Genomic DNA, 25,177 nt, shown 5'->3' on the forward strand with positions numbered 1-25,177 from the left:
TCCAGCCTCACTGGGCCACATGTTTTGGGCGTGCACCAAATTAACATCATTGTGGACCAAAATCTGTAAATGCCTTTCAGACAGCCTTGGTGTCACAATCCCTCCTAATCCACTAAGAGCTGTTTGGTGTACTTCCAGATAGGCTTAAAGTGGAGAAGGACAAACAAACTGTAATTGCCTTTACTACACTATTGGCAAGTAAGCTTATCTTGCTCAACTGGAAGAATCGTAACTCTCCTATTCTAAGTCATTGGGTAACTGATGTTATATACTATTTGAAACTGGAAAAAATCTAATTTGCACTTACAGGATCTGTACAAAACTTTTTCAAAACCTGACAGGATCTAATTAATAGCATTTTACAATAAGCATTTAAATTGAGGAAGCAGGTCCCTCTTTTACTCAATTTATCTTCATTTATTAATTTAAGGTTTCTTTATTTAGTCATGTTTACACAAGAAAACATGAAATTTGCCTTCTCAGTTGCATCTAATAACAGACAGAATGAAATAAAACAAATAGAAACAAGACAGGTTAAGGTAAGGCAGTTAGATATTTACACCAAAAAAAAAAAAACTAATTTATCTATTTACTTATTTTTACTAGCTTAAAGTTTTACTCTGCTGGCATCACATTAGAACATCAGAATAATCTGGACAAGAACAGGCCATTCAGCCCAACAAAGCTCGCCAATACTATCCACTTATTTGTTCCAAAATAACATCAAATTTAGTTTTAAAAATCCCTTAACTTCTCTACTCTCTACCACACTACTTGACAGCTTACTCCATGTATCTGTGATTCTCTGTGTAAAGAAAAACTTTCAAATGTTTGTATGAAACTTACCCCTACCAAGATGAACTAATTTTAAAGTAAGTCTTGATCCACTGTACTAATTCCTGACATAATGTTAAACACTTCAATCATGTCTCCTATTAGCCCCTTTAATAGGAAGCATGTTGACGCTCTGCAAAGACGAAGCTCAATCTGGGACAGCGTCTATAGACATGCTTAATAAAAAGATTTTTTTCCCCCTCGGGGAATGTGAATTCCTTCGGATCTGTGCTCTGCGTGGTTCTACCGTCTAGTATGATTTTTTTGAACTTGGTGATCATAGTGGCAGAGGTACAGACATTCTTTACTTGGGTGAAAGTTTTATGGTAGTTTCAAGACCAAAGAACCCCTAACACTACTTTTTCTTTCACTTGCCCTCAGTCACATTTCTAAGGGAAAAGGATTTAGTTTTGGCATTTATTTTTAGTGGAAAAACATCTTTCAGCAGTGTACCTTCGCAGTTTTTATCGTGTGCAAAGTTACAAGCGTGTTTTGAACATTTGAAATTTCTTTGATTACCGCTCTTATTTTGCGAGTGGTAATTCAGTTAGTAATTTTACCCATGTTTTGGAGCTTTACAAGTTTCTTTTTTGAGATTTGTTCCTTCTGTGTAGCAATTAGATGTATGTTACGTATTATTTGATAATGAAGCATATAGTGACGCCGGACCAGTTTCTCCAAAGATGTATAAAATCAAACCTTTCTTTGACCACTGCATTCGAAAATTTTCTGGAAGTTATATTCCAGAGGGAGATCTTTCGATCAATGAAAGTTTACTGCTATGGAAAGGTCATCTACGGTGGATGATATACATTCCGAAAAAAAGATCACGTTTTGAGATGGAATCCTATAAGCTTTGTGAGGCAAAAGTGGATGTTGTGGAATATGATGATGTACACGGGAAAAGATACAGAACTTGTAAACGATGGAGGAGGTGTTGATGTGTGTAGTTTTACAAAACCGTCACGGATTATGCTGACAACTTGTGGAGAAGCTACTGAATCAGGATTATCTGATAGGACTAGACAATTACTACAGCAGTCCCGAGCTGTATGAGTTTTTGAATTTGATGGAAATTGACGTATTAGGAACAGTAAGATCAAACAGGAAGGACCTGCCAAAATCTGTGAAGACAAAAAAATTGAAATTGAGAGAAGTTGCTGCTGCATTCAGAAATACGTTGATGGCTTTGAAGTGGAAGGATAAGAGAGATGTTTGCATACTGAGCAGACATCTCATAAGAGATGTGTAGTATGTTTGCTACACAAGCAGAGAAGGGAAACAATATACTGCTGCAGAGACTACAATATTCCACTCTGCTCTGGTACGTGCTTCCGCGTATATCACATGCAACTGGGAGTACTAAGTGAAAAATGGAAAATTTTGTACATACTGCATCACTTAATGAACAACTACTAAAAGGTACTGACTTAATTAACATACTCATTTGTATCCTTACAAGATTCTGAGAGGAGCCAGTGGCAATAATGGCAGACATTAATGTTTTACCAAGTTAAAGTTCCAGATAAAGACACTGATCCTTTACACTTTTTGTGGTGATCAAAGAAAACACTTGGAAGACTACTTCTTCACCTAGTTGCACTTCTTATTTTTTGGCGATTAACAGCTGAAGATGCCAGAGATACGTTTCCTGAGGAAGCCGTTAACACTTTGCTCCATAATTTCTACATAGATGACTGCTTAAAGTCAGTTGCAACCATAAAGCTGGCAAAAGATCTCCTAGCTCTATGCCTCAGAAGTATAGAAGCATAGCAACTACAACAATTTCCAGAATAAAGGCTTTAAGGATAAATGCTCTGGTAAAAACAAAACAGTCTTTAACCTTGACCTAGTCATACAGGATGGAATAGTCGGAGGCAGACTCAAAAAAGCTGCAATTCCTGAAGAAGCTAAACATCCTACAATTCTCCAAAAGCGTTCACATATTGCTTCTCTTATATTGCAGAACATTCACTAAGAAATTGGACATTGTGGGCACAACTATATGCTTGCACTGCTACGCCAGAAGTAATGGATACTGGAAGCAAACTCAACTATCAGAAAAATCATTTCAAAGTGTGCAACATAAAGAAGACACAACGCGAAAGCACATAAGCAAAAAATGGCAGATTTGCAAAAAAAAAAAAAAAAAAAGCACTTCTTACGTGACAAACCACCTTTTTCCCCAATGCAGGAGTTGATTATTTTGGTCCTTTTCAAGTTAAAACATGACAAAGTCTAGGCATGAGGTATGGAGTAATTTTCACAAGTCTAACATTCAGAGTTGTATATATAGGGTGCACACAACTTGGACACTGATTCTTTTTTCAATGCCATATGTTGATTCTTTCTGTGATATTTTTATTTCAGAACACGTTATTTTTTTTTTTTATTGTGACCCTATTTTACAAAAACAAACCTGTGTAGGATTTTAGGTAGAATGCCCAAAGGGGACTGGGCGGTCTCGTGGCCTGGAACCCCTTTAGATTTTATTTTTTTCTCCAGCCTTCTGGAGTTTTTTTTTGTTTTTTCTGTCCACCCTGGCCATCGGACCTTACTCCTTTTTATGTTAACTAAGGTTGTCTTATTTTAATTTCTTATTTGTCTTTTATTCTTCTTTTCTTCATTATGTAAAGCACTTTGAGCTACTTTTTGTATGAAAATGTGCTATATAAATAAATGTTGTTGTTGTTGTTGTTGTTGATTTGTTATTCAGTAAAATTACAGAACTAGCCAAGCCACTAAATACTTCTGCAAGCCACTGTAAACAAACCTAAGTAAAAGAGGGCTAAAACAAAAGCATGGTGTCATAATTGTTCATTTCTGTGCTCGTTATAATAATAAAACAATAATAAACCATGTATTATTACAATATGATCTTCATTATCTAAAATAAGTAAAATCTAGAAATGCTACAGCCACCTGGCAGTGAAGTGCTCAAGTGTTCAAAGTTCTGGCACTGAAAAACAACACTAAAACTACCTACTTATATAGTTGCTTTTCAACTGGCCATGATTAATCACAGATGATTTCACTATGGTGTGTTCTGACCAAATATCCTAGAACCATACTGTGTCCAACAGGCAGAATAGTGAACTTGTCTGTATTTTCTCTTTGTCACTTCGACTAATACATAAACAGTATTAGAAATATGTTTTGCTTAACATACAAATTAATCTTCAAGTGACAAATTCCTTCTACTCAGGAATTTGGAGACTACAAACCCATAAAATTGATGCATCTTCCAGTTGAAAGGAGGAATCAAGTTAAACTATAACAGGCAGTTCACATCTTAAAAGGGCAAGGCTTTAATTTCACACTAAACAGAAAACTGGATGACTGCTTCAAAGCCTAGAAGGATGACTGTCAGATTAGTCAAACTGCAGGTTAAAAAATTTGATGTCGATTCTTAGACAAAAAGAGATTATATTTGAAAATAGCCGTATTTGTATTTACCCAGATTTTTCTCTTTCAACAGCTGCATTGTACAGCATCAAACAGAGCTTATGCAAAGCTAAAATTAGAAATTGCCCCTTGCTTCTAGCTAAACTGAAATTGATAGTCAATGGCCAATTCAATATCTTTAGTTCTCCAGAAGAAGAAGAAGAAGGAAAAGAACTACAAAGATATCTTTTAAAACATGAGTAGTATGGTGTCTTGGCAATGCAAAAAGGAATCTGCTTTCAATCTGGTCTATCTTTTAATATAATGTCTGCTGCAACTATATGCTCTATTTTCTTTTTGGTCCCTTTTTTCAGTTACTATATTGAAATTTATTCTATTAGTAAAAATCTTTAAAATAATCTTTTAGTAAATGTGCATCTGGGTAACCATTAAGCAACAGAAAATCATATCAGGCTTAATACAAGTGTACATGGGAGCCGCTATGTTTATAGGCACATGCATAATTTATATATGTGTATGAACCTGCTTTAATTTATGGTTTATTTTTGTTACATCACGGAAAGGATACAATTTTCCTTTTTTTTTTTCCAGGAGACTGTTTAACATCATTCACAAGGTTTACTGTATCTAGACTGTACTATCATCACAAGATATTGCAATTTAATCCTTACTGCGCCAGTGGATTGCTTAGAATGTGCCCAGTCTCTTGGCATGTCAGCGGACTCTGATATAGGTAGGTAGGTAGGTAGGCAGGCAGGCAGGCAGGCAGGCAGGCAGGCAGGCAGGTAGGTAGGTAGGTAGGTAGGTACTTTATTAATCCCAATGGGAAATTCACATTCTCCAGCAGCAGCATACTGATACAATAAATAATATTAAATTAAAGAATGATAATAATGCAGGTGAAAACCAGACAATTACTTTGTATAATGTTAAATGTTAATATGTCCCCCCCCCCCCCCCCCCCCCCCCAGGTGGAACTGAAGAGTCGCATAGTTTGGGGGAGGAATGATGATCTCAGTCTGTCAGTGGAGCAGGACAGTGACAGCAGTCTGTCGCTGAAGCTGCTCCTCTGTCTGGAGATGATACTATTTAGTGGATGCAGTGGATTCTCCATAATTGATAGGAGCCTGTTGAGTGCCCTTCGCTCTGCCACAGATGTTAAACTGTCCAGCTCCATGCCAACAATAGAGCCTGCCTTCCTAACCAGTTTGTCCAGGAGTGCGGCGTCTTTCCTCTTAATGCTGCCTCCCCAGCACACCACCGCATAGAAGAGGGCGCTCGCCACAACCGTCTGATAGAACATTATCATTAAGTGTGGTCTAGCCTCACTTGGGGAGGCAAAATGGGAGAATGTTGGAGAAGGGAAAGAGAGCAAGTTACTTCTTATATATCCCTTTTACCCCACATTTATAAGTGCCAACATAATGATAAGCTCCTTAGCCATAAAACCTTGCAATATCATGAAATCAAGGTTAACACTTGTAGCAGTAGAGGTTGTTATTGACCTCTTGAACCCTCAGGTACCACGCCAGACACCAGGTGAAAGTACAAGTTCTATTCTTTTTATTATAAATACGTGCACTAAGCACCCTCCACTCCACACTACTCATACAAATACCAATTCTCTCTCTACACAATACTCTCTATCCTCCTCTCCCAGACACTTAGCCACCCTTCCTCCCAGCTTAGCTCAGTGTCTGGGCTTTCCCACAGTCCTTTTATATCCCCTGACCCGGAAGTGGTTCCAGTCAACAATCCATAAGTCCTCATCACTTCCGGGTCAGATTAAAAGTCCTTTTTTTCAACCTGGAAGCACGTCGTTCCTTCCGGTCATGTGATCATGACGCACTTCTGGGTTATAGGGCACATAGCACTCTGTAAGCCTCCCTACAGCGGCTCCTGGTGGTCCCCACAGTATCCAGCAGGGTTGTTTATAAAAACTACAATGTCCATAATGCCCTGCTGGAATTTGGGGATCTTCCATGCTGCTGGGAGGGCTCCATCTGGCGGCCTGAAGGTGTGGACCGGAATATTTGGCCAGCTATCCCTCACAACTAGAATCCCTGAAGCCTACAAAAAAACTTGTAATCCTGGCCCACCTTTAATTCCTTCATTCTTCTCCATTAGTGTTTTTTTTGTTTTGTAAATGTGTTGATCAGCACAAGCAGCAACCAGCCTGCTATCCCACCAAACCCACCCCTCCCCCACTTGACGGAGCTCACCTGGGGGAAAAAGCTCTCCCAGCTCAAGCCAAGGCTCCTTATCTGAGTGTGAGGTGCCTGGAGTTGTACAGGGTAAATCCAAGTATTGAGCGGTTGCTATTATTATTACAATAACTATGTGATCTGCATTTCGTACAGCACAGGACGTGAAAGTGTCTCTCTTCAAAAGATCATGTCTTGTTGCAAGATTTTTTTTTTTTTATAATAGAGAGATATAATAAAAACACACATTTAATTTGAGTCTGTAACACCTGGTATAAATTTTGCCTACATGTAAAAGTTAGCACTTTTTTTTATTTTTTATTATTCAGTTTTATTCTGACAGCGACATTTATGTGGTACAACAAACTTGCCTCTTCCTCTCTGAGTTGATGACATTTATCTCCATTCTTTTCAGAAGAGCAGTGATGACCACAGTTGGTGCTGTGGCTGACACCTGCTCAGAACTATCTGTTGTACCGGCAATCAAAGATATGATGTCCCGTGACTGCTATTAGACTACCACATGGCATCTGCACTTTGACAACAAAGACACCTGTGCAGAACGTGTGAAAAACGGCAGATTTGAAGCGATTTTGGACATCTGGCAACATTTTGTTGAGAACTATGTTTTGAGTTACAACTCAAGGCAAAGACTATCAGACTGGACAAAGGCAGAACCATAACAACAGACAGCTTCTTCACAGCACTTCTGCTGGCTAATAGACTGCTGCACTGCAACGCAACTCTCCTTGGCACCATAAAGTGTGACGAGAACTTCCACCTGCAGCTGAAGTCACTTCGCCACACTAGCGTTTTAGATTCACACTGGTAAATCATGTTTTCTTGGTATCTTGTTGTCACTTCAATTTTTTGTTATTCATTTGTTTATTCTTGAATAAAGGCACACTTGTTTCATTATACCTTTGCAAAAGTGTTTATTTTATATTCCAGTAACCACTTGAATGAGATTCAATCTGTCTCTGCCTCTCTCACACATGCACACACACATTCACACATGAAAACATCACTATTTGAAAACACTACGTGTTTTGAACATGAGTTGTCATTTGAATGTTTTTTTTATTTTTTTTCCCCAACCTTGCTTGTACTATAGGAAGTCTGTCTGCATTTTCAGTATCATGCACCATAACGTGGCGTAAACACAAGATCGAAAAAAAAAAAAAACAAATCAAAGTTTTTAATGGATTATAACTTAACACACCCATGGAGATTCCTGAATCCAAATTCAACAGAATATTCTTTCTTCTTACCAGTACATCATAGTTACTCAAGAATTCATTATTTCTTCATTGATAATTATCATTGTCTAACTATCAAATATTGTAAGTACGACACTATTGTCATCTTTGATCATGCTCCTTTTATCTTGGAGCTTGAATCACTATGTCCTACACACTAATTTTGTATCTGGCGTCTTAGCCTCCTGTCGTTAGCAGATGTGAACTTTACAGAGTTCATCTCCAAACAAATTGATTATCTTTTAAAGACTAACACATCCTCCAAGGTTTCTGCAGGAATACTTTAGGGAAAACTCTAAAGCTGTTTTTAAGAGGACAGATTATTTTATAGCTTTTCCATAAAAATAAATTGGAGACTAAGAAGAAGTCAAAGTTAATTAGCGAGAGCTCAAGAATAGATCACAAATTGATTCAAACACTCAGGCGCTGCCGAGAGTGGCAGCCTTTTCAGCAGCTCTGTGGTTTTTTTTATCTTTTGTATGTGAATTTCCCCTTGGGATTAATAAAGTATCTATCTATCTATCTATCAAATATGGCAGTCTCCCAATGAGGCACTTTACAGGAAAAGAAACAACAGTAATTTATTTCTTGCATTTAATTCTTCAAAATCACACACGGAATGCCACAATGTGCTTTAGCAGGCCCTGCTTTTTGACAACCACACTTCTGTCTTGATTCCCTAAGAAGATTTAGGTTTAGGTTTCTTTATTTAGTCATGTTTACACAAGAAAACATGAAATTTGCCTTCTCGGTTGCATCTAATAACAGGTAACAGACAGAAATAACAAAAGGTTAAGGTAAGGCAGTTAGATAAAACACTAGGGGGCTCCGCCCCCTGCTCGCTTCGCTCGCCAACCCCTGGTGTTGGGAATGACAAAGAGCGTGATGTATGAATGAGATATAGAATAGTGTGAAGGTGTAGATGATGCAAATAGAAAGCAAACAATAAAGTGTGTGGCACAGTGTAAAGGTTTATTGGAAAATTTCTTTGTACACGCCGTTTAAGTGTAAAAGGTAATTCCAGGTCAGAACTTGTAAGGTCAATGAAGATGGTTATTGTCGTGATCAGAGTCAAGTTTGTCAGAGCTTAGAAAGAGTTGTGTCTCTCCAGGAAGTAATGCAATGACTTGGGTATTTATGTTTTCCACATTAATATTTTTTGGACATAATATAGTGCGTTGTGTTAAAAGGGGCATTTGGTCTAATGAGATTGCTGTTCCAAATCTGTCTGTAACTAAGTCGGCGCAGATAAAGGCTTGAGGAATTGTAATAATATCTGGGTGAAGTCTATCTGTATTGGTGAGTGTACCATCTCCTAGTTGTAATAACCAATTGTTATGATCTGGATCTGGACATCGCATGTTTTGTACTAACTGTATCTTTTGAAAGCAATGCCAATTGTCTGTGTATTTTAAGGTGCACTGAACAATAGCTGAGCGCATGGCATGTGGAACAATAGCTAAGCACTGTCTAAAATCTCCTCCTAATAAAAGTACCTTTCCTCCAAAGGGAATATTATTATTCACAAACGTTTGTAGAAGTTTATGAATGGTGTTGAGTAAGTGAGTGGATGCCATTGTACATTCATCAATAATTAACAGTTTTGCAAGACGGATGTCATGTGCAGTGCCACTGTTAATGTTCATAGTGGATACCGATTTGTAGGATCTAATGCAGTTCATAAAGATTTCACTTTCAGGTACATCGTTAGTTAGAAGCTTCTGTAGATATTCAGGATATGAATGTAAAGGAGGCAGTGTAATTTGACCGTTTTGATAACAACGTGTAAATTCATTACTTGTATTGCCAGTTGTTTCTTCAGGGAAGTTAAGTGAATGACAATGATTGCAAATGACATTCATTAATCCCAATGAATTTTCCTGAATAGTGGACTCATTATTGAACGCGTTGTCAGCTAACTGGCGCAATCGTTTAGCAGGTGTCTGTCGTTGATGTCCATGACGTGTATGTTTTGCTTGTGCCGTTTGAGAGGCGCGTCGTTGTATGTCCAGTATTTGGGACGTGTTGTTTTGGAGCTGTAATCGATTTGCCTGTGCTGTGTGAGAAGCCCGTTGTAGTTTACGGCGTGCATTGTTTGTATTGAGCCTTGCCCGTTTTGTATGTCGGTCAGTTGAGCTTTCTCTTTTTGGAGCCTTGCCTGCTTGTTTTCCGGCATTTGAGATGCGCGGTGTAGACGTCTGCGTTTATTTATTTTGTCCCCTCGCTGCCGTTTCTGTATGTCTGAGACGGGAGGTGTTTCGTTTTGAAGCCGTGCCTGTTTCGATGCAGTACTGTGAGACACGCGCTGCATGCGTCCACGTTCAGTGTGTCTGTCCATTTGGGTTCGTTTCTGTAACTGTGTTAGTTGAGCTTTGTGTTTTTGGAGCCGAGACATTTTTTCTTCCAGAGTTTCAGAAGCGCGTTGGAGCCGAAGTGTATCGTTTTTTTTCATGCGGGTTCGTGTGTTTGGTCCCGTTACTCGAGCCGTATCGTTTTGTACCCGTGATCGTGAATTTATGACTTGTTTGTTCTTGAGCGTGATAAATATGGATAAGTAATAAGGAGGATCGCACTCACTGTTAATATGGAGCCTTTTCTGCGGTTGAATGGTTAATAGTGCCTTATTGTAATGAGATCCACCTATGCTGCATAGTGTGAATTGTGTTTGGTCCCGTTATCCGAGCCGTATCGTTTTGTACCCGTGATCGTGAATTTATGACTTGTTTGTTCTTGAGCGTGATAAATATGGATAAGTAATAAGGAGGATCGCACTCACTGTTAATATGGAGCCTTTTCTGCGGTTGAACGGTTAATAGTGCCTTATTGTAATGAGATCCACCTATGCTGCATAGTGTGAACGTGTTGAGATGACGTATGTTTAATACGGACGGTTCATTTAGAAATGGGGCTTTGTGTGTCATTTGTTATTTATGTTACTGTGGTCGAGGGTCTGAATCGTCTTTTTTGTGTACGTTTCGTGTGCTATGGCTGTAGTCTGTCCCGTTTCGTGTCCAATGGGCTTTGTGTGGTGCTCGAGGCTTCTTTTTTTTTGTGTGCTAGGGGCTTGTTGAATCCTCCTCTTTGTGTGTCCCGTTTCGTGTGCAACGGCGTCTGACTTCTTTTTTCTGTGGTCTGACTCCTTTTTTGTGTGCGCGATGCCTCATTTCTTATTTTACATTGCATTCCATCCGGTTCCCGTTGCTTTTGGGAGATTTGTGGGGCGCCTGCGCAGTACGTCTTTTGCGGCCACGGCCCATTGCCGGATGTCCCTGCGTCCATCCGGTTTAGCATTCTCGGTTAGTAATGTGGATATTTACACAAAAAAAAAAAAAAAAGGTAACAGGATATATATCAAAACCTTAAACATAATCTCCGATATTTCTTATTGAAAAGTCGTATGGCACTAGGAAGAAAGGAGTTTCTGGAGCGATTTGTGTGGGTTTTCAAAGCAACTATCCTTCCTGATTTACTGAAGCTTAGTTCTACATGTAATGGATGACTGTCATCAGTTGAGATGATTTCCAGTTTCTTTAGCATTGCCCTCTGACACACAGTAGTCAAATCATCTACATCAGCCCCAATAACTTTAGCTGCATACTTTGTAATCTGCTGGAACTTTTTTGAGTTTTGGTTTCTCAGACTATTAAACCAGGCAATGAAACTGAAAGTGATTACAGACTGGATCATACTACAATAGAAGGACAACATGAGGTCCTTGTCTACTTTAAATAGTTTGAGTTTATGGACGAGAAATAAGCGCTGGTTGCATTTAGAATATAATTTTTTTGTATTTGTATTCCAGTTAAGATTGTTATCTAGGTAAGTTCCTAAGTATTTATATTCATTCACTATTTCTACCTTCTCTCCCAGAACTACAATAGGTGAACATACAGATTTCTGTCTCTTAAAATCAAATATCATTTCTTTGGCCTTTTTTACATTCAGAGTGAGAGAGTTTTTATTGCACCAGTTTACCATACAGTACACTTGATTTAGATAGTGGCTTTCATCCTCCCCAGATATGCATCCTATGATCATGGTGTCATCCGCATACTTAATAATGGAGCAGTGGTCATTGTTCTGTCTCAGGTCACTTGTGTACAGAGTAAACAGTAATGATGATAAGACACACCCCTGTGGACTTCCTGTGTTTGAATGAATGACTAATGAAAAAGTGTCCTGAACTTTAACTGTCTGTGAACGACTTAAAAGAAAGTTCTGAATCCATAGTGTGATAAATGGGTTTACATTCATACTGTTTAATTTCCCAATCCGTATATGTGGCTGTATAGTATTGAACGCTGAAGAAAAATCCAAAAATAGTGCTCTGACATATGAACCTGGCTGATCAAGAAAGGTATAGATTTGATGTAAGATAACAAGCAAAGCATCTTCCACACTTCTGTTTGCACAATATGCAAATTGATTGTTGTCTTGAAAAGACTTTGTCTCTGTCATTAAAATGTTTTTTACCAAGTGTTCAAAGCATTTCACTGGAATAGATGTAAGTGCCACTGGTCTATAGTCATTTAAACAGCTTGGCCTAGAAACCTTAGATACAGGGGTAATGATTGATTGTTTCCACAGATTAGGTACAATACCACAGGTCAGAGACCAGTTAAAAAGTGAAAAACTGGGGAGAGCTGCTTAGAGCAAGACTTTAAGAGCCGACCTGATATGCCGTCTGGTCCCACTGCACTATTTGTTTTGGCCTGCCGCAAGCCTTTTTGGGAAAAAACTCCCCAAAAAACATAAAAAAACCCTTGTAGGAAAAAAATGGAAGAAACCTTGGGAAGGACAATTTAGAGAGAGACCCCCTTCCAAGTAGGTTGAGTGTGCAATGGGTGTCAAAAATGGGGTAAATACAATATACAAACACAGAAAACAAGTAATCCTCTTCACAGAGCCAATCTATCATTACCACCTCAGAAATACAATAGTACAAACTAAAAGAACAGATTGTCACTCACTAAATACAGAACTATCAAATGACAGACAGATTTTTTCAAATATATCAAAAAAGTAGAAACTAATTAGCATAAATGAAAAACAATATCTGTCAATCAATTACAGTGGGGCAAAAAAGTATTTAGTCAGCCACCAATTGTGCAAGTTCTCCCACTTAAAAAGATGAGAGAGGCCTGTAATTTTCATCATAGGTATACCTCAACTATGAGAGACAAAATGAGAAGAAAAAAATCCAGAAAATCACATTGTCTGATTTTTGAAGAATTTATTTGCAAATTATGGTGGAAAAAAGTATTTGGTCAATAACAAAAGTTCATCTCAATACTTTGTTATATACCCTTTGTTGGCAATGACAGAGGTCAAACGTTTTCTGTAAGTCTTCACAAGGTTTTCACACACTGTTGCTAGTATTTTGGCCCATTCCTCCATGCAGATCTCCTCTAGAGCAGTGATGTTTTGGGGCTGTCGCTGGGCAACATGGACTTTCAACTCCCTCCAAAGATTTTCTATGGGGTTGAGATCTGGAGACTGGCTAGGCCACTCCAGGACCTTGAAATGCTTCTTACGAAGCCACTCCTTCGTTACCCGGGCGGTGTGTTTGGGATCATTGTCATGCTGAAAGACCCAGCCACGTTTCATCTTCAATGCCCTTGCTGATGGAAGGAGGTTTTCACTCAAAATCTGACGATACATGGCCCCATTCATTCTTTCCTTTACACAGATCAGTCGTTCTGGTCCCTTTGCAGAAAAACAGCCCCAAAGCATGATGTTTCCACCCCCATGCTTTACAGTAGGTATGGTGTTCTTTGGATGCAACTCAGCATTCTTTCTCCTCCAAACACGACGAGTAGAGTTTTTACCAAAAAGTTCTATTTTGGTTTCATCTGACCATATGACATTCTCCCAGTCCTCTTCTGGATCATCCAAATGCTCTCTAGCAAACTTCAGACAGGCCTGTACATGTACTGGCTTAAGCAGGGGGACACCTCTGGCACTGCAGGATTTGAGTCCCTGGCGGCGTAGCGTGTTACTGATGGTAGCCTTTGTTACTTTGGTCCCAGCTCTCTGCAGGTCATTCACTAGGCCCCCCCCCCGTGTGGTTCTGGGATTTTTGCTCACCGTTCTTGTGATCATTTTCACCCCACGAGGTGAGATCTTACGTGGAGCCCCAGATTGAGGGAGATTACAAGTTGTCTTGTATGTCTTCCATTTTCTAATAATTGCTCCCACAGTTGATTTCTTCACACCAAGCTGCTTACCTATTGCAGATTCAGTCTTCCCAGCCTGGTGCAGGTCTACAGTTTTGTTTCTGGTGTCCTTTGACAGCTCTTTGGTCTTGGCCATAGTGGAGTTTGGAGTGTGACTGTTTGAGGTTGTGTACAGGTGTCTTTTATATTGATAACGAGTTCAAACAGGTGCCATTAATACAGGTAACGAGTGGAGGACAGAGGAGCCTCCTACAGAAGAAGTTACAGGTCTGTGAGAGCCAGAAATCTCGCTTGTTTGTAGGTGACCCAATACTTATTTTCCACCATAATTTGCAAATAAATTCTTCAAAAATCAGACAATGTGATTTTCTGGATTTTTTTTCTCATTTTGTCTCTCATAGTTGAGGTATACCTATGATGAAAATTACAGGCCTCTCTCATCTTTTTAAGTGGGAGAACTTGCACAATTGGTGGCTGACTAAATACTTTTTTGCCCCACGTAACTGTAGAACCACTGCCATCTCCTGTAGAAAAGGAGTTGGACAAGCCAGACACAGTCAGATTCATAAAGACCTTTGACAACTAGCCACCTTTCCTCTACTGGCCATTTTTAAACTGAGTCAGCGCTGGGCCAGGCAATCTCATGAAAGGACCCTTCTACCCCATGATTCCAGTGCTCCTTTATCTGAAATGATTTTTCCATAGGCAGGCAAACAACTTTTTTGTTGAGCACATGACGAAAAACATACATAAAATTTTTTTAAGCAAACCAGTTTTATTTACTTTAGTTATAAATGCACTAAAAAGCAAAAAATAACTTAGCATGGTGGGGAATCACAATGTTGTTTTTTATATTTTATGATGAAAGCAGCTATTCTGTGAATTGATTGAATGAATTGGGAATTACAATGTTGCTGTTTTTTTATATTTTATGATGAAAGTAGCTATTCTATTAATTGATTGAATAATTCATTTATGTGCACCCCATGATTTTATTTAGTCACATATAACATCGAAAATTGTAGTTAAACAAAAATGTATTTTTTGCTTTTTAATGCATTTATAACTAAAGTACATAAAATAGTTTTACTTAAAAAAATTGTATATATATTTTATTTGTTACTTTTTAGTTTCTGAGTATTTTGTAAATAATTTTTCTTTAATTGTCTTTCATGAATGGGAAGCTTCTTTAAATGTATTACATAATATATCTTCTTTGCAGAATTATTTGAACACTAAAAAATATATATACAGGTAAAGTTCCATTACAACGAACTCCCAGGGACCTAAAAAATATTTCGTTGTGACGAAAATTTTGTTGTAATGAGATTATGTATTTGTCACTATAGTGCTTTCTTTAACTTGTATCCAGGCGTTTGCAATCATTTTAATTGCTTCTTTCGCGTTAATTTTAATCTCCTCCTGCCTACAAGTTATGCTGACGAGAATTTTTCTCTGCATTTCCTTGCGATAATACACTTTCAGTGTGCGAATGATGGCCAAATCCAATGGCTGAAGCGCTGCCGTGCAATTGGGTGGGAGGAATTCAACGCGAACATTATCTAAATGCAGAAGCATGTTGTAGGCAGCACAGTTATCAATCAGGAGCCGAATCATTATTTCTTCTTCATATTGTGAGGTTTCTGAACACTTTTGAGACCCCCCCCCACTCCCCACCCAATGGGCACGACACGCGGAAGTGTGTCCAGAAGCGCGATAGCAGCGTCTGTGGAAGATTGTATGTCCGTTGCTGGAGCAGGGCAATAGGAGGCTCACAGCGGTGCAGTGAAGCACCACAGAAGCAAATCATAAAAGATTGGGGTCGTGCTATAAGTCCCTGTCTTGCACCCCAAAACACGAGGCTGAGTCTCAGTACTTTAGCAAAACCAGCTTTATTCAGCTTGAAACAGGAACGGCACAATTATTTATTGTAGCGTGATCTGCCATTCTGCTATACACAGACACAGCAGTCAGGCAGGGTCATGCAGGTCAGTGATCAAGTAATCCTGTTATTTGCATTTACAATGTACGCGCTCCTAACCTTGCATCACCCATCAAGATCTTTTCTGTTTACTTTGGCGGAGAGACACAGCATATCTGTGAGCCAGCTATTGCCCCATACAGATGCAGTGATCGCACTTCAGGACGCTCTTCGGCATCTTGTCCAGTTGGAGGAGGTCCCGAGAGAGTTTAGAAACCTCACATTTTCTTGAATGAATGCCGCATCAATAGGAATGTTTCTTGAATGAGCATCACTGAACCACATAAAAACGGCTTTTTCGACGTCTTCAAATGCAGCAGTACACATACGTTTGCTACCCGAGATTTTTCTTCTTTTTTTGCTCTGTCTTTCAAGAAAGTTGACAGTGTTGATGGCAAAATTGTGAATTCACTGGCAACGTCTTTTTTCTTTTTGCCGCAATCGAGAGTTGCAAAAAATTAAAGTTTTTTTTTCTAATAACTTAGCGTTTTTTCATGTCTGCCATTTTTCTAGGGGGATGACAATGAGTTAAATTCCAATGGATATTTTTCAAATGTTGACGAGCAATAAGCAAAAGGTATCACTGAAAACCGCAGGAAACAAAAAAGGCAAAAAAAAAAAACACAGTATGAGGAAAGTTCGAAGAAAGAAAAAAAAATGACTGTTTCTGTTTGGGGATCATTGTGCACAACTGAGCTGCGGCCACAGAACTAACTGCTCTGTGGATGATTCATTCAGGCATTCCAAGGTCTTTTGTGCATTTCGTTGTAATGAAAGTATCTGCTGAATGTACTTCGTAGTAACGAGATTTCTATAGACTCGTGTCATATGGGGAAGCTGTCGGGACCATGAAAATACTTTGTTGTAAAGATATTCATTGTAATGGAATTTTACCTGTATTTTGGTCTCTGTCTTTCTGTTCAAGCTCTTATGAGATTAGCACTCAGCTGCAAAAAAAAAATATCGACGAAAGAATGGCAAGCTTATGGCAATGCTTCCTCACCATTAGTGCTGGGAGGTATACCGGTTCATACTGAAAACCGATTTAATTTTTGTAATGATATGGATTTTTCTTATACTGCAGCACTAGTTTAAATAGCCTAAACAACGTTCAGAACATGGAGCACCGGGAAACTGTTTAAGGGGGAGACATTTTTCACTGCTACACTGCTAAACACACATGCAACGGAGTACATGTGTTAGTGGAGGTATTCAGCGGTGAAAATGGACAGAGAACCTTCTGAAACTGAAGCTGTAGAAGATGATAAAATTGAACATGATGACACAGAAGAACTTTTGTTGAAAAAAGAAGCCGTGTCTGTATTCTGGAGATACTTTGGTTTTAAAAGGTCAGATGTGGACCAAACTACTATTTACTGCAAATGCTGTCAAGCTAAAGTTGTCGCCAGAGGCGGCAACACGAGCAATTTGCTGCACCACCTTAGCCGCAAACATGCTTTGGAGTACCATGAATGTATGAAACCAAGATTGGCACCCTCCACGTCCTCAGGTAAAACTGAAAAAGCTAGAGGACACTTGAGTCAGACGTCGCTTGTAGATGCGTTTGCTAGAGGTACTGCCTACGACAAAAAAAGCAAGCAGTGGATCAAGATAACCAACGCCATTACAATCCATATAGCTAACGTGTCAGTGGACAGATATTGTTAACATTAACAGAAAGTGTAGTTGGTTTACAAAAAATATTTACTATTTATTCCCTTTCTAAGACATGTTCAGCGAATTACAACTTTTGAGAAGCACCTCTGGATATTTTTACTAAGTCTAAATGCCTCTTTGGATGGTTGAAAATATGTTTGAAAAATTTGTTCAATAAAAAGGTTCTATATTTTGACTGAAACTGTCATGCAATGTGATTCCTTCTCTTCATTAGTGCCACCCTCTTGAAAACTATCACTTTATGGGGCCATGCAAACCTGTATAATATTTGTGTACACATTAAAATGTTTTTTGTACAATGTACAATTCTCATGACAGTGGAATAGGTTATTCTACGCCAGTCTACTGCAGTGAAAAATATGGTTAAAATCCATTCATGCATGGGAAAAAAAATACAGTAATCCCTCCTCCATCGCGGGGGTTGCGTTCCAGACCCCCCCGCGAAAGGTGAAAATCCGTGAAGTAGAAACTATATGTTTATATGGTTATTTTTATATTGTCATGCTTGGGTCACAGATTTGCACAGAAACACAGGAGGATGTAGAGAGACAGGAACGTTATTCCAACACTGCAAACAAACATTTGTCTCTTTTTCAAAAGTTTAAACTGTGCTCCATGACAAGACAGAGATGACAGTTCTGTCTCACAATTAAAAGAATGCAAACATATCTTCCTCTTCAAAGGAGTGCGCGTCAGAGAGAGAGAGAGAGAGAGAGAGAAAAAAGCAAACAGTCAAAAATCAATAGGGCTGTTTGGCTTTTAAGTATGCAAAGCACCGCAGGACAAAGTAGCTGCGAGGAAGGGAGCAAGCATTTTTCAGCATTTTTTAGAGGAGCGTCCGTTTCCTCTACGCCAGTATGCGAACAGCCCCTCTGCTCACACCCCCTCCGTCACAGCGAGAGAGAGAGAGAGGAAAGCAAACAATCAAAAATCAATACGTGCTGTTTGATCTTTTAAGTATGCGAAGCACCATGCGGGAAGCATATCGCTTGCAAAGCAGCCACATGTAAGCCCAGCAAAGAAGGGAGCACTGTGAAGGCAATCTTTCAGCGTTTTTTGAGGAGCGGCCGTGTCCTCTAGGGATGCAAACAGCCCCCGTGCTCACAATATATTTGAGGAGTTTTATTTAATACATAATACGCGCTGTGGTTGGGTAGCTTCTCAGCCATCTGCCAATAGCGTCCCTTGTGTGAAATCAACTGGACAAACCAACTGAGGAAGCGTGTACCAGAAATTAAAAGACCCATTGTCCGCAGAAATCCGCGAATCAGCAAAAAATCTGTGATATATATTTAAATATGCTTACATATAAAATCCGCAATAGAGTGAGGCAGCGAAAGTCGAAGCGCGATATAGCAAGGGATTACTGTACTGTGATATAGAATTTTGGGCATACCGCCCAGCACTACTATAAGTAATTTTATTCTAATCAGTTTAAAGAAGATGAGACAAAATCTTACTCCAAAATTTTACTTTGTAGGATGAAGGGGTTGACTCACCATAAACTGCAGTCATGCATTCAAGGTTATTCCCTTCTTTTGTGAGAAATATTATCACTGAACGTTGCTCCAAATATAGCATTATCTTACTTGATTCACACAACGACTCTCCTGACATCCTGTCTTTTGGAATGTTAAGACTCACACTGAGTAACCTTGAGACCTGTCACAAAATGCCCAGACTTGTTTGTTAACATGCTTGCAACTTTCTTTCATACTCAGGTAGATAAATTGTTGAACACCCCTCGCATAAGTAATCATACAGGAAGCTTTCCTTCTAATTAGTGTGTTCACGTACAGCAATGAAATGAAACATTTACTGTATATGCTCAAGGATAAGCCAAGAATTTTAATCCAAATAGACCCAAAAAATCAGGCTCAGTGGGCTGGAGCTCAAATTTTTTTTTTATATATGTTGACTGCTGCATTTATTTTCTATACAATTACAAGACACTGGTAGAATTCAAACTTTCATTAATGAATAAAATTCATTAGACCATTCTTTCTCAAACACTGAGTGACTGCCAGTGTGTCACGAGTGGGTGCATCTGAGTTGCAAGTGGTTCGCTTCACTGTGGTTCTTTCCTGTTCAGCTAACAGAACTATGTTCAGTCTTTTTTTTAACTTGGGGAAAAAAAACAAAAGCAAAGCAAAAATTCCAAGGGAGGGCGATCGTCCGTTGCCACGATAGGCCTGGGAGGACAAGGATGGTACAAAATTATAGGTTAAGGATGTTTGGGATAAATGACCTGGTGCTATCCTCAAGAAGAAACCTTCCTTTCTTGTTGTGGACATGTTCAGAGTGCATAAAATATCAAACATGAAGAGAGATCAACAATGATGACTCTGGCTGTTACAACTGGTATCCCAACATCATTGCTGCAGCCAAATGAAGTATGTTTGAACAAACGGTTTAAAGACAGTGTCAGAAAAATGTGGCAGGAATGGATGACATCTGGTGAGGACGAGTTAAAAAATGGGAAGGTGTTATAATATGTTTTATTATTAAGTTTAAATGTCATTGTTCTCTGTGCCCACTGTTATGGACTCATTCATACAGGCAGACCAAGTATGGTACACAGGGGCTCAGCATTAGCATTTAGAATTGCTGAGCCAAGCACAGGACTAGAGAGCCAAAGACAACTGCAGAATTGAATAGTCAGCCTAAAGACAGACTAGTATATTTCTGTCTTCTGTCAGCACACCATCCTCTTTCCTTGTTGGGAGAATGAGAACTGTATGTAGGCATTGTGCTATTCCTGTATTATTGAAGGTGGGGTTCGAGTCCTTTCCTGTCCTTGTTTGGATCCAAGAGAAGGAGCCTGCACATGGAGCAACCAGAATATAAGGATGGACCTACGACCAACACTTTGAAGCTGCCGGGCAGAAGATTATGTCTTCCGTCCGGTGAAAATCCTTTCAGTGTGGCAACAAAAGATGGCAGACTGCGTAGGTCAAGACACCCACATGCTTGATAGAGTCTGTCATAAGCTTCCCGTTTGTAATGCCGTGTGAAACCGTCAGTAAAGAGCTAAATTATCCTTTATACTTCTCATGTAATCTTGTAACCGTCATATTGCATGATGGGGGGGATAATACCTTTTTTATTTAAAATTATTTAAATTCAGGTTAATTAAAACGCTGCAATTGAAAAGAACACATTTCTGGAGAGCTAATGCCTCTTAAGGAAACAGAAGGGAAATGGGAAAATCTAGCGAAGCCTGATATACAGGTGGTAGCAAAATAGGTAAACAATGCATGGGTAGCTATCCCAATGGAAATGGTTAACCATTCGTTTTTGAAGTGTGGCATCAGCAATGCCATGAATGGAACAGAAGATGATGCAATATATGAAGACAATGGAGAAGACACCACTGACACAGAAGAAGACAAGGAAGATAGTGATGAATGCATCTATAATGATGATACAGCAAATGAAAACTGAATGACTTTTTGGAAAATCAAATAATGAAGAGGCAGATTTTTAAAGATTTTGATAATTTTAGCAAGCATTTTCAATAAATTCTGAAGGACTTTGTTTTTGATCATATCTTGCATATCAATAAGTTTATGTTTTCCATAACCAATTTCATTTTCAATTTTCACATTTGACTTATCTGCAAGTCACACATTTTTCATAGTATTCCAGTTAAAAATTCAACTGTTATTTTATCCACAAACAAATGGAAATGGAAACACACACCTGTTTTTTGAAGTAGATGGTAATACTGATTTTGTCAGTCGTTCACAGTTCTGAAGTTTAGATTTCAGTTCATTCATTTCAGCATCTTTAAACTGGAGCTCAGACTGCAGTGACTGCACCTGTCAAAGCAATCATAACATGTATGCAAACAGTATGTAAGCTTTTTTAAGAAGCTGTTTAAAACATGACAATGCATGATTAACATAAGAACAGCAGAATAAGCAGCAACTTTACACGTAACATATTCATGAAACACAGGTGTAAGTAAATATTAACACCAGTCTTCAAGTTCCCTCTTTTTACAATACCACATCAATAAGATAGCAAACTTATTAGTTTAGATTCCGGCTTTCACTTGCATTACATGTGTAGATATGACTACAGTAACAAACAATAAGATAAGATGAGGCTACAACCTTTTTCAGAAGCTCTTTTTCTTTCTCATATTGTGACTGCATTTTTTCCTTCTCCACCAGGAGCTGAGATCTTTTCTGAAAATCACGCTCTTGCTCTAGCTGCCTCAAGGAATCCCTCAATACTTTGATTTCACCCATTTTCATTAATACATGCTCTTCGGTTTCTTTCACCTGTTGCAGTTAGTAAAAAAAAAAACAGACAAGCACAGATTTTACTTGACAAATGCCCATGATACCAGTGACTGCATGCAAGTTGTACACAAAAATCACAGATAACCAGAACAAAAAAAAATGAAAAGTGAAATCTAAGTGAAAATGATCTTTAAGCATCTGAACATGCCTTGATCCATTTTTTTAAATCTGCTTATCCGGAGCAGGATTATGATATGCAGAAAAAAATATATAATTATGAATAATTTCTTTAAATAAAAATTAAATAGCATGTGTGGAATGCACCACAGGTGTAATGTACATCTCAGTCACTGAGAGATAATTAAGTGTGGAGCAACACACACCTTCTTCCTACTCCTCCCTGAGAAGCGCTCCTGGCAGATCCCAGCAAAGTGTTCATCCACTCTCACTCCCGCAATCTCAAAAGACTTTTGTTACTACAGCTCAAGCATGGACGTTATCACAAATTAGTTATTTGCTCGTTTCTTATCTGAACTACACAAAAATTAAATATGACCATTTTTGACTGTCCAAAAAAGTGCATTCAGAAAAAGAGGAACAGATTTTGATACAAAGTTACTGAGAGGCAAAAGTAAAAATATTTCTCAACATACGTAAATACTTAAAAATTCTCTACAATTACTATGACCAACATAAACACATGAAACTGTTGTTTTGCTACACAATCGTTTCTACTTCTTTTGAGGTAAAAATCACATCAATATCATTGTGTTCTGGAGATACTGAGTTTAAAATGCACAAACGTTCAGTGAAAATGCAGATTTTAGTGAGGTTGTGTCAAGTTTTTTTTTCTAGATAATTAAACACAGAAAATACAAAATTATATTAGCATATATTCAAAGTTGGACAATACTATAATTAAAAATAGGTAAGGAGATTTTTGTGTAATGTTAAAATAGACATACAGAGGTTCCACTTTATTTTAACTAGGGGGCTTTGCCCCGTGCTTGCTTCGCTCGCCAACCCCCCTGCCTGCACTACGTGTCAGCAACTTCACGTCTGCCGCTCGCATATGTGGATTTCACTTTCACCAAACAACAAAACTAAATTCTCGCGGATAAGCCTCTTCATTGGGAAGAAACACTACATTTCCCTGATGGCAACACGAATTAGACGATCTACAATTCTCTCTTTTACCTTTTCGTCAATATCACATTGAATTTTGATTCCATGTTTGGAATTACATCGTGACAACGCAACGTATAACTGCCCGTGAGTGAATATCGTTTCTTTCTCTTTACACAAACTGTGTCTGACAATAGCATTCACACAAATGAGAAATGATTTGAACCGTGTACGTGGTTGTAAATGTTTTAGATGTGGGCAGGACTTTTTCAAATCTATTTGCGTAAGATCTTGTCTCACAGGGCAGGAAATTTTCTCTCGCAGGATTTCACTTTCACCAAACAACAAATCTTTTAATTCTCGCAAATACACCTCTTCATTGGGAAGAAACACTATTTTTCCCTGATGGCAACATGAATTAGATGATGTACAAGTCTCCGATTTAAAGTTTAAATCCGAACAATATATTTGATCTCTTTTCGCTGGTCCATTATTTCACTGAAATTTAAGATAATATAGACAGATTTTAAATAAAGTAAATAACTACATAAGGTGGCAATCCTACTGAGCACTTTCAAAAAGGGACATTGTTTACCTTTTTTTGCTAGCTAGCTAGATAGCTAGATAGCTAGATAGATAGATAGATAGATAGATAGATAGATAGATAGATAGATAGATAGATAGATAGATACTTTATTAATCCAAATGGGATATGTAGTGTTGCTGTCTCAGGTTTTATGTCTAACTACATATTTATAAGCAGAGAATAAAAAATGTTATTAGTTTATATTCTAAGTTAGACTACACCAGAAATAACTGCAAAGTTTTGTAGGAATAGGTGAAGTGGTTTTCACATGCTGCTCTAACAGACAAAAAGAAATTAAACCTTTTAATAAATACAGTGAATTCTGAAAGTATTTGGACACCTTCACTTTCTGCACACTTTATATTTATAATACAATACAGTACATTTTAAATTGATAAATATGCCATTTCTGCCCATCAATCTACACATAAATAACCCATAATGACAAAGTGAAAACATGTTTTCAGAAAAGTTTGCAAATTTATTAAAAATAAAAAACTGAAATCTCTCACTCACAGAAGTATCCCAACCTTTAATTCAGTACTTTGTAAAAGCTTCTTTGGAAGCAACTACAGCTTCAAGTCTTCTTGAGTAAGTATCCATCCATTTTCCAACCCGCTGAATCCAAACACAGGGTTACGGGGGGTCTGCTGGAGCCAATCCCTGCCAACACAGGGCACAAGGCAGGAAACCAATCCCGGGCAGGGTGCCAACCCACTGCAGGACACACACAAACACACCCACACACCAAGCACACACTAGGGCCAATTTAGAATCGCCAATCCACCTAACCTGCATGTCTTTGGACTGTGGGAGGAAACCGGAGAGCCCGGAGGAAACCCACGCAGACACGGGGAGAACATGCAAACTCCACGCAGGGAGGACCCGGGAAGTGAACCCAGGTCCCCAGGTCTCCCAACTGCGAGGCAGCAGCGCTACCCACTGCGCCACCGTGCCGCCCTTGAGTAAGTATCTACAAGCTTAATATGTCAGAACCTGGGTAGTTTTTTCTCATTCTTCTTGGCAAAAGCTCTCAAGCACCATTAGAATGGATGGGAATCATCTGTAAATTGCTATCTTCAGTTCTCTCCATAAAGGTTCCGTGGGGTTTAAATCTGGACTGTAGCTGGGCCAATCAAGGACCATCAGAGACTTGTATCAAAGCCACTCTAGCATCATTTTGGCTATAGCTTCAGGTTATTGTCAAGCTGAAAGGTGAACCATCACTACAATCTGAGATTACGTGAGCTCTGGAGCAGGTTTTCTGCAAGGACCTCTCTGTATATGGCAGCATTCATCGTTTCCTCAATTCTGACCAGTCTTCCTGTGCCTGCTACGGAGAAGAACCCCCATAGCATGATGCTGCCACCACTATGGTTCACAGCAGTGATGTTATCAGGCAGGTGATGAGCAGTGCCAGGTCTTTACTAGATTTACTGCTAGAGAATCTTTTTGCTCACACACAGAGTGTCCTTAAAATGCCATTTAGCAAACTCCAAGCAGGATCTCATATGCCTTTTACTCACGAGTGGCTTTGATCTAGCCACTCTACTATAAACCCCAATTGATGGAGTACTGCTGAGTAAGTCATCCTTCTAACAAGTTTCCCCAATTCATCAGAGGATATCAGAAGCTCTGTTAGAAAGACCACTTGGGTTCTTGATACCTCTGTGACCAAGG

The 25,177-nt window shown here is 38.8% G+C and overlaps 1 protein-coding gene across 5 annotated transcripts in view; it reads right to left on the minus strand.

Moving 5' to 3' along the window:
- Positions 1–25,177, minus strand: part of atrip (ATR interacting protein) — a 142,090-nt gene that overhangs the window by 96,787 nt on the left and 20,126 nt on the right. For all 5 annotated transcript variants that reach the window (XM_028824990.2, XM_028824988.2, XM_028824991.2 and 2 more), the window contains 2 exons: positions 21,655–21,825; positions 21,239–21,357 (listed from right to left, as the gene is read on the minus strand). In XM_028824990.2, coding sequence (XP_028680823.1) covers positions 21,239–21,357; positions 21,655–21,825 — 290 coding nt within the window. The remainder of the gene's footprint in view (positions 1–21,238; positions 21,358–21,654; positions 21,826–25,177) is intronic.

This window comes from Erpetoichthys calabaricus, chromosome 18, assembly GCF_900747795.2.
Source record: "Erpetoichthys calabaricus chromosome 18, fErpCal1.3, whole genome shotgun sequence".
Taxonomy (NCBI): domain Eukaryota; kingdom Metazoa; phylum Chordata; class Cladistia; order Polypteriformes; family Polypteridae; genus Erpetoichthys; species Erpetoichthys calabaricus.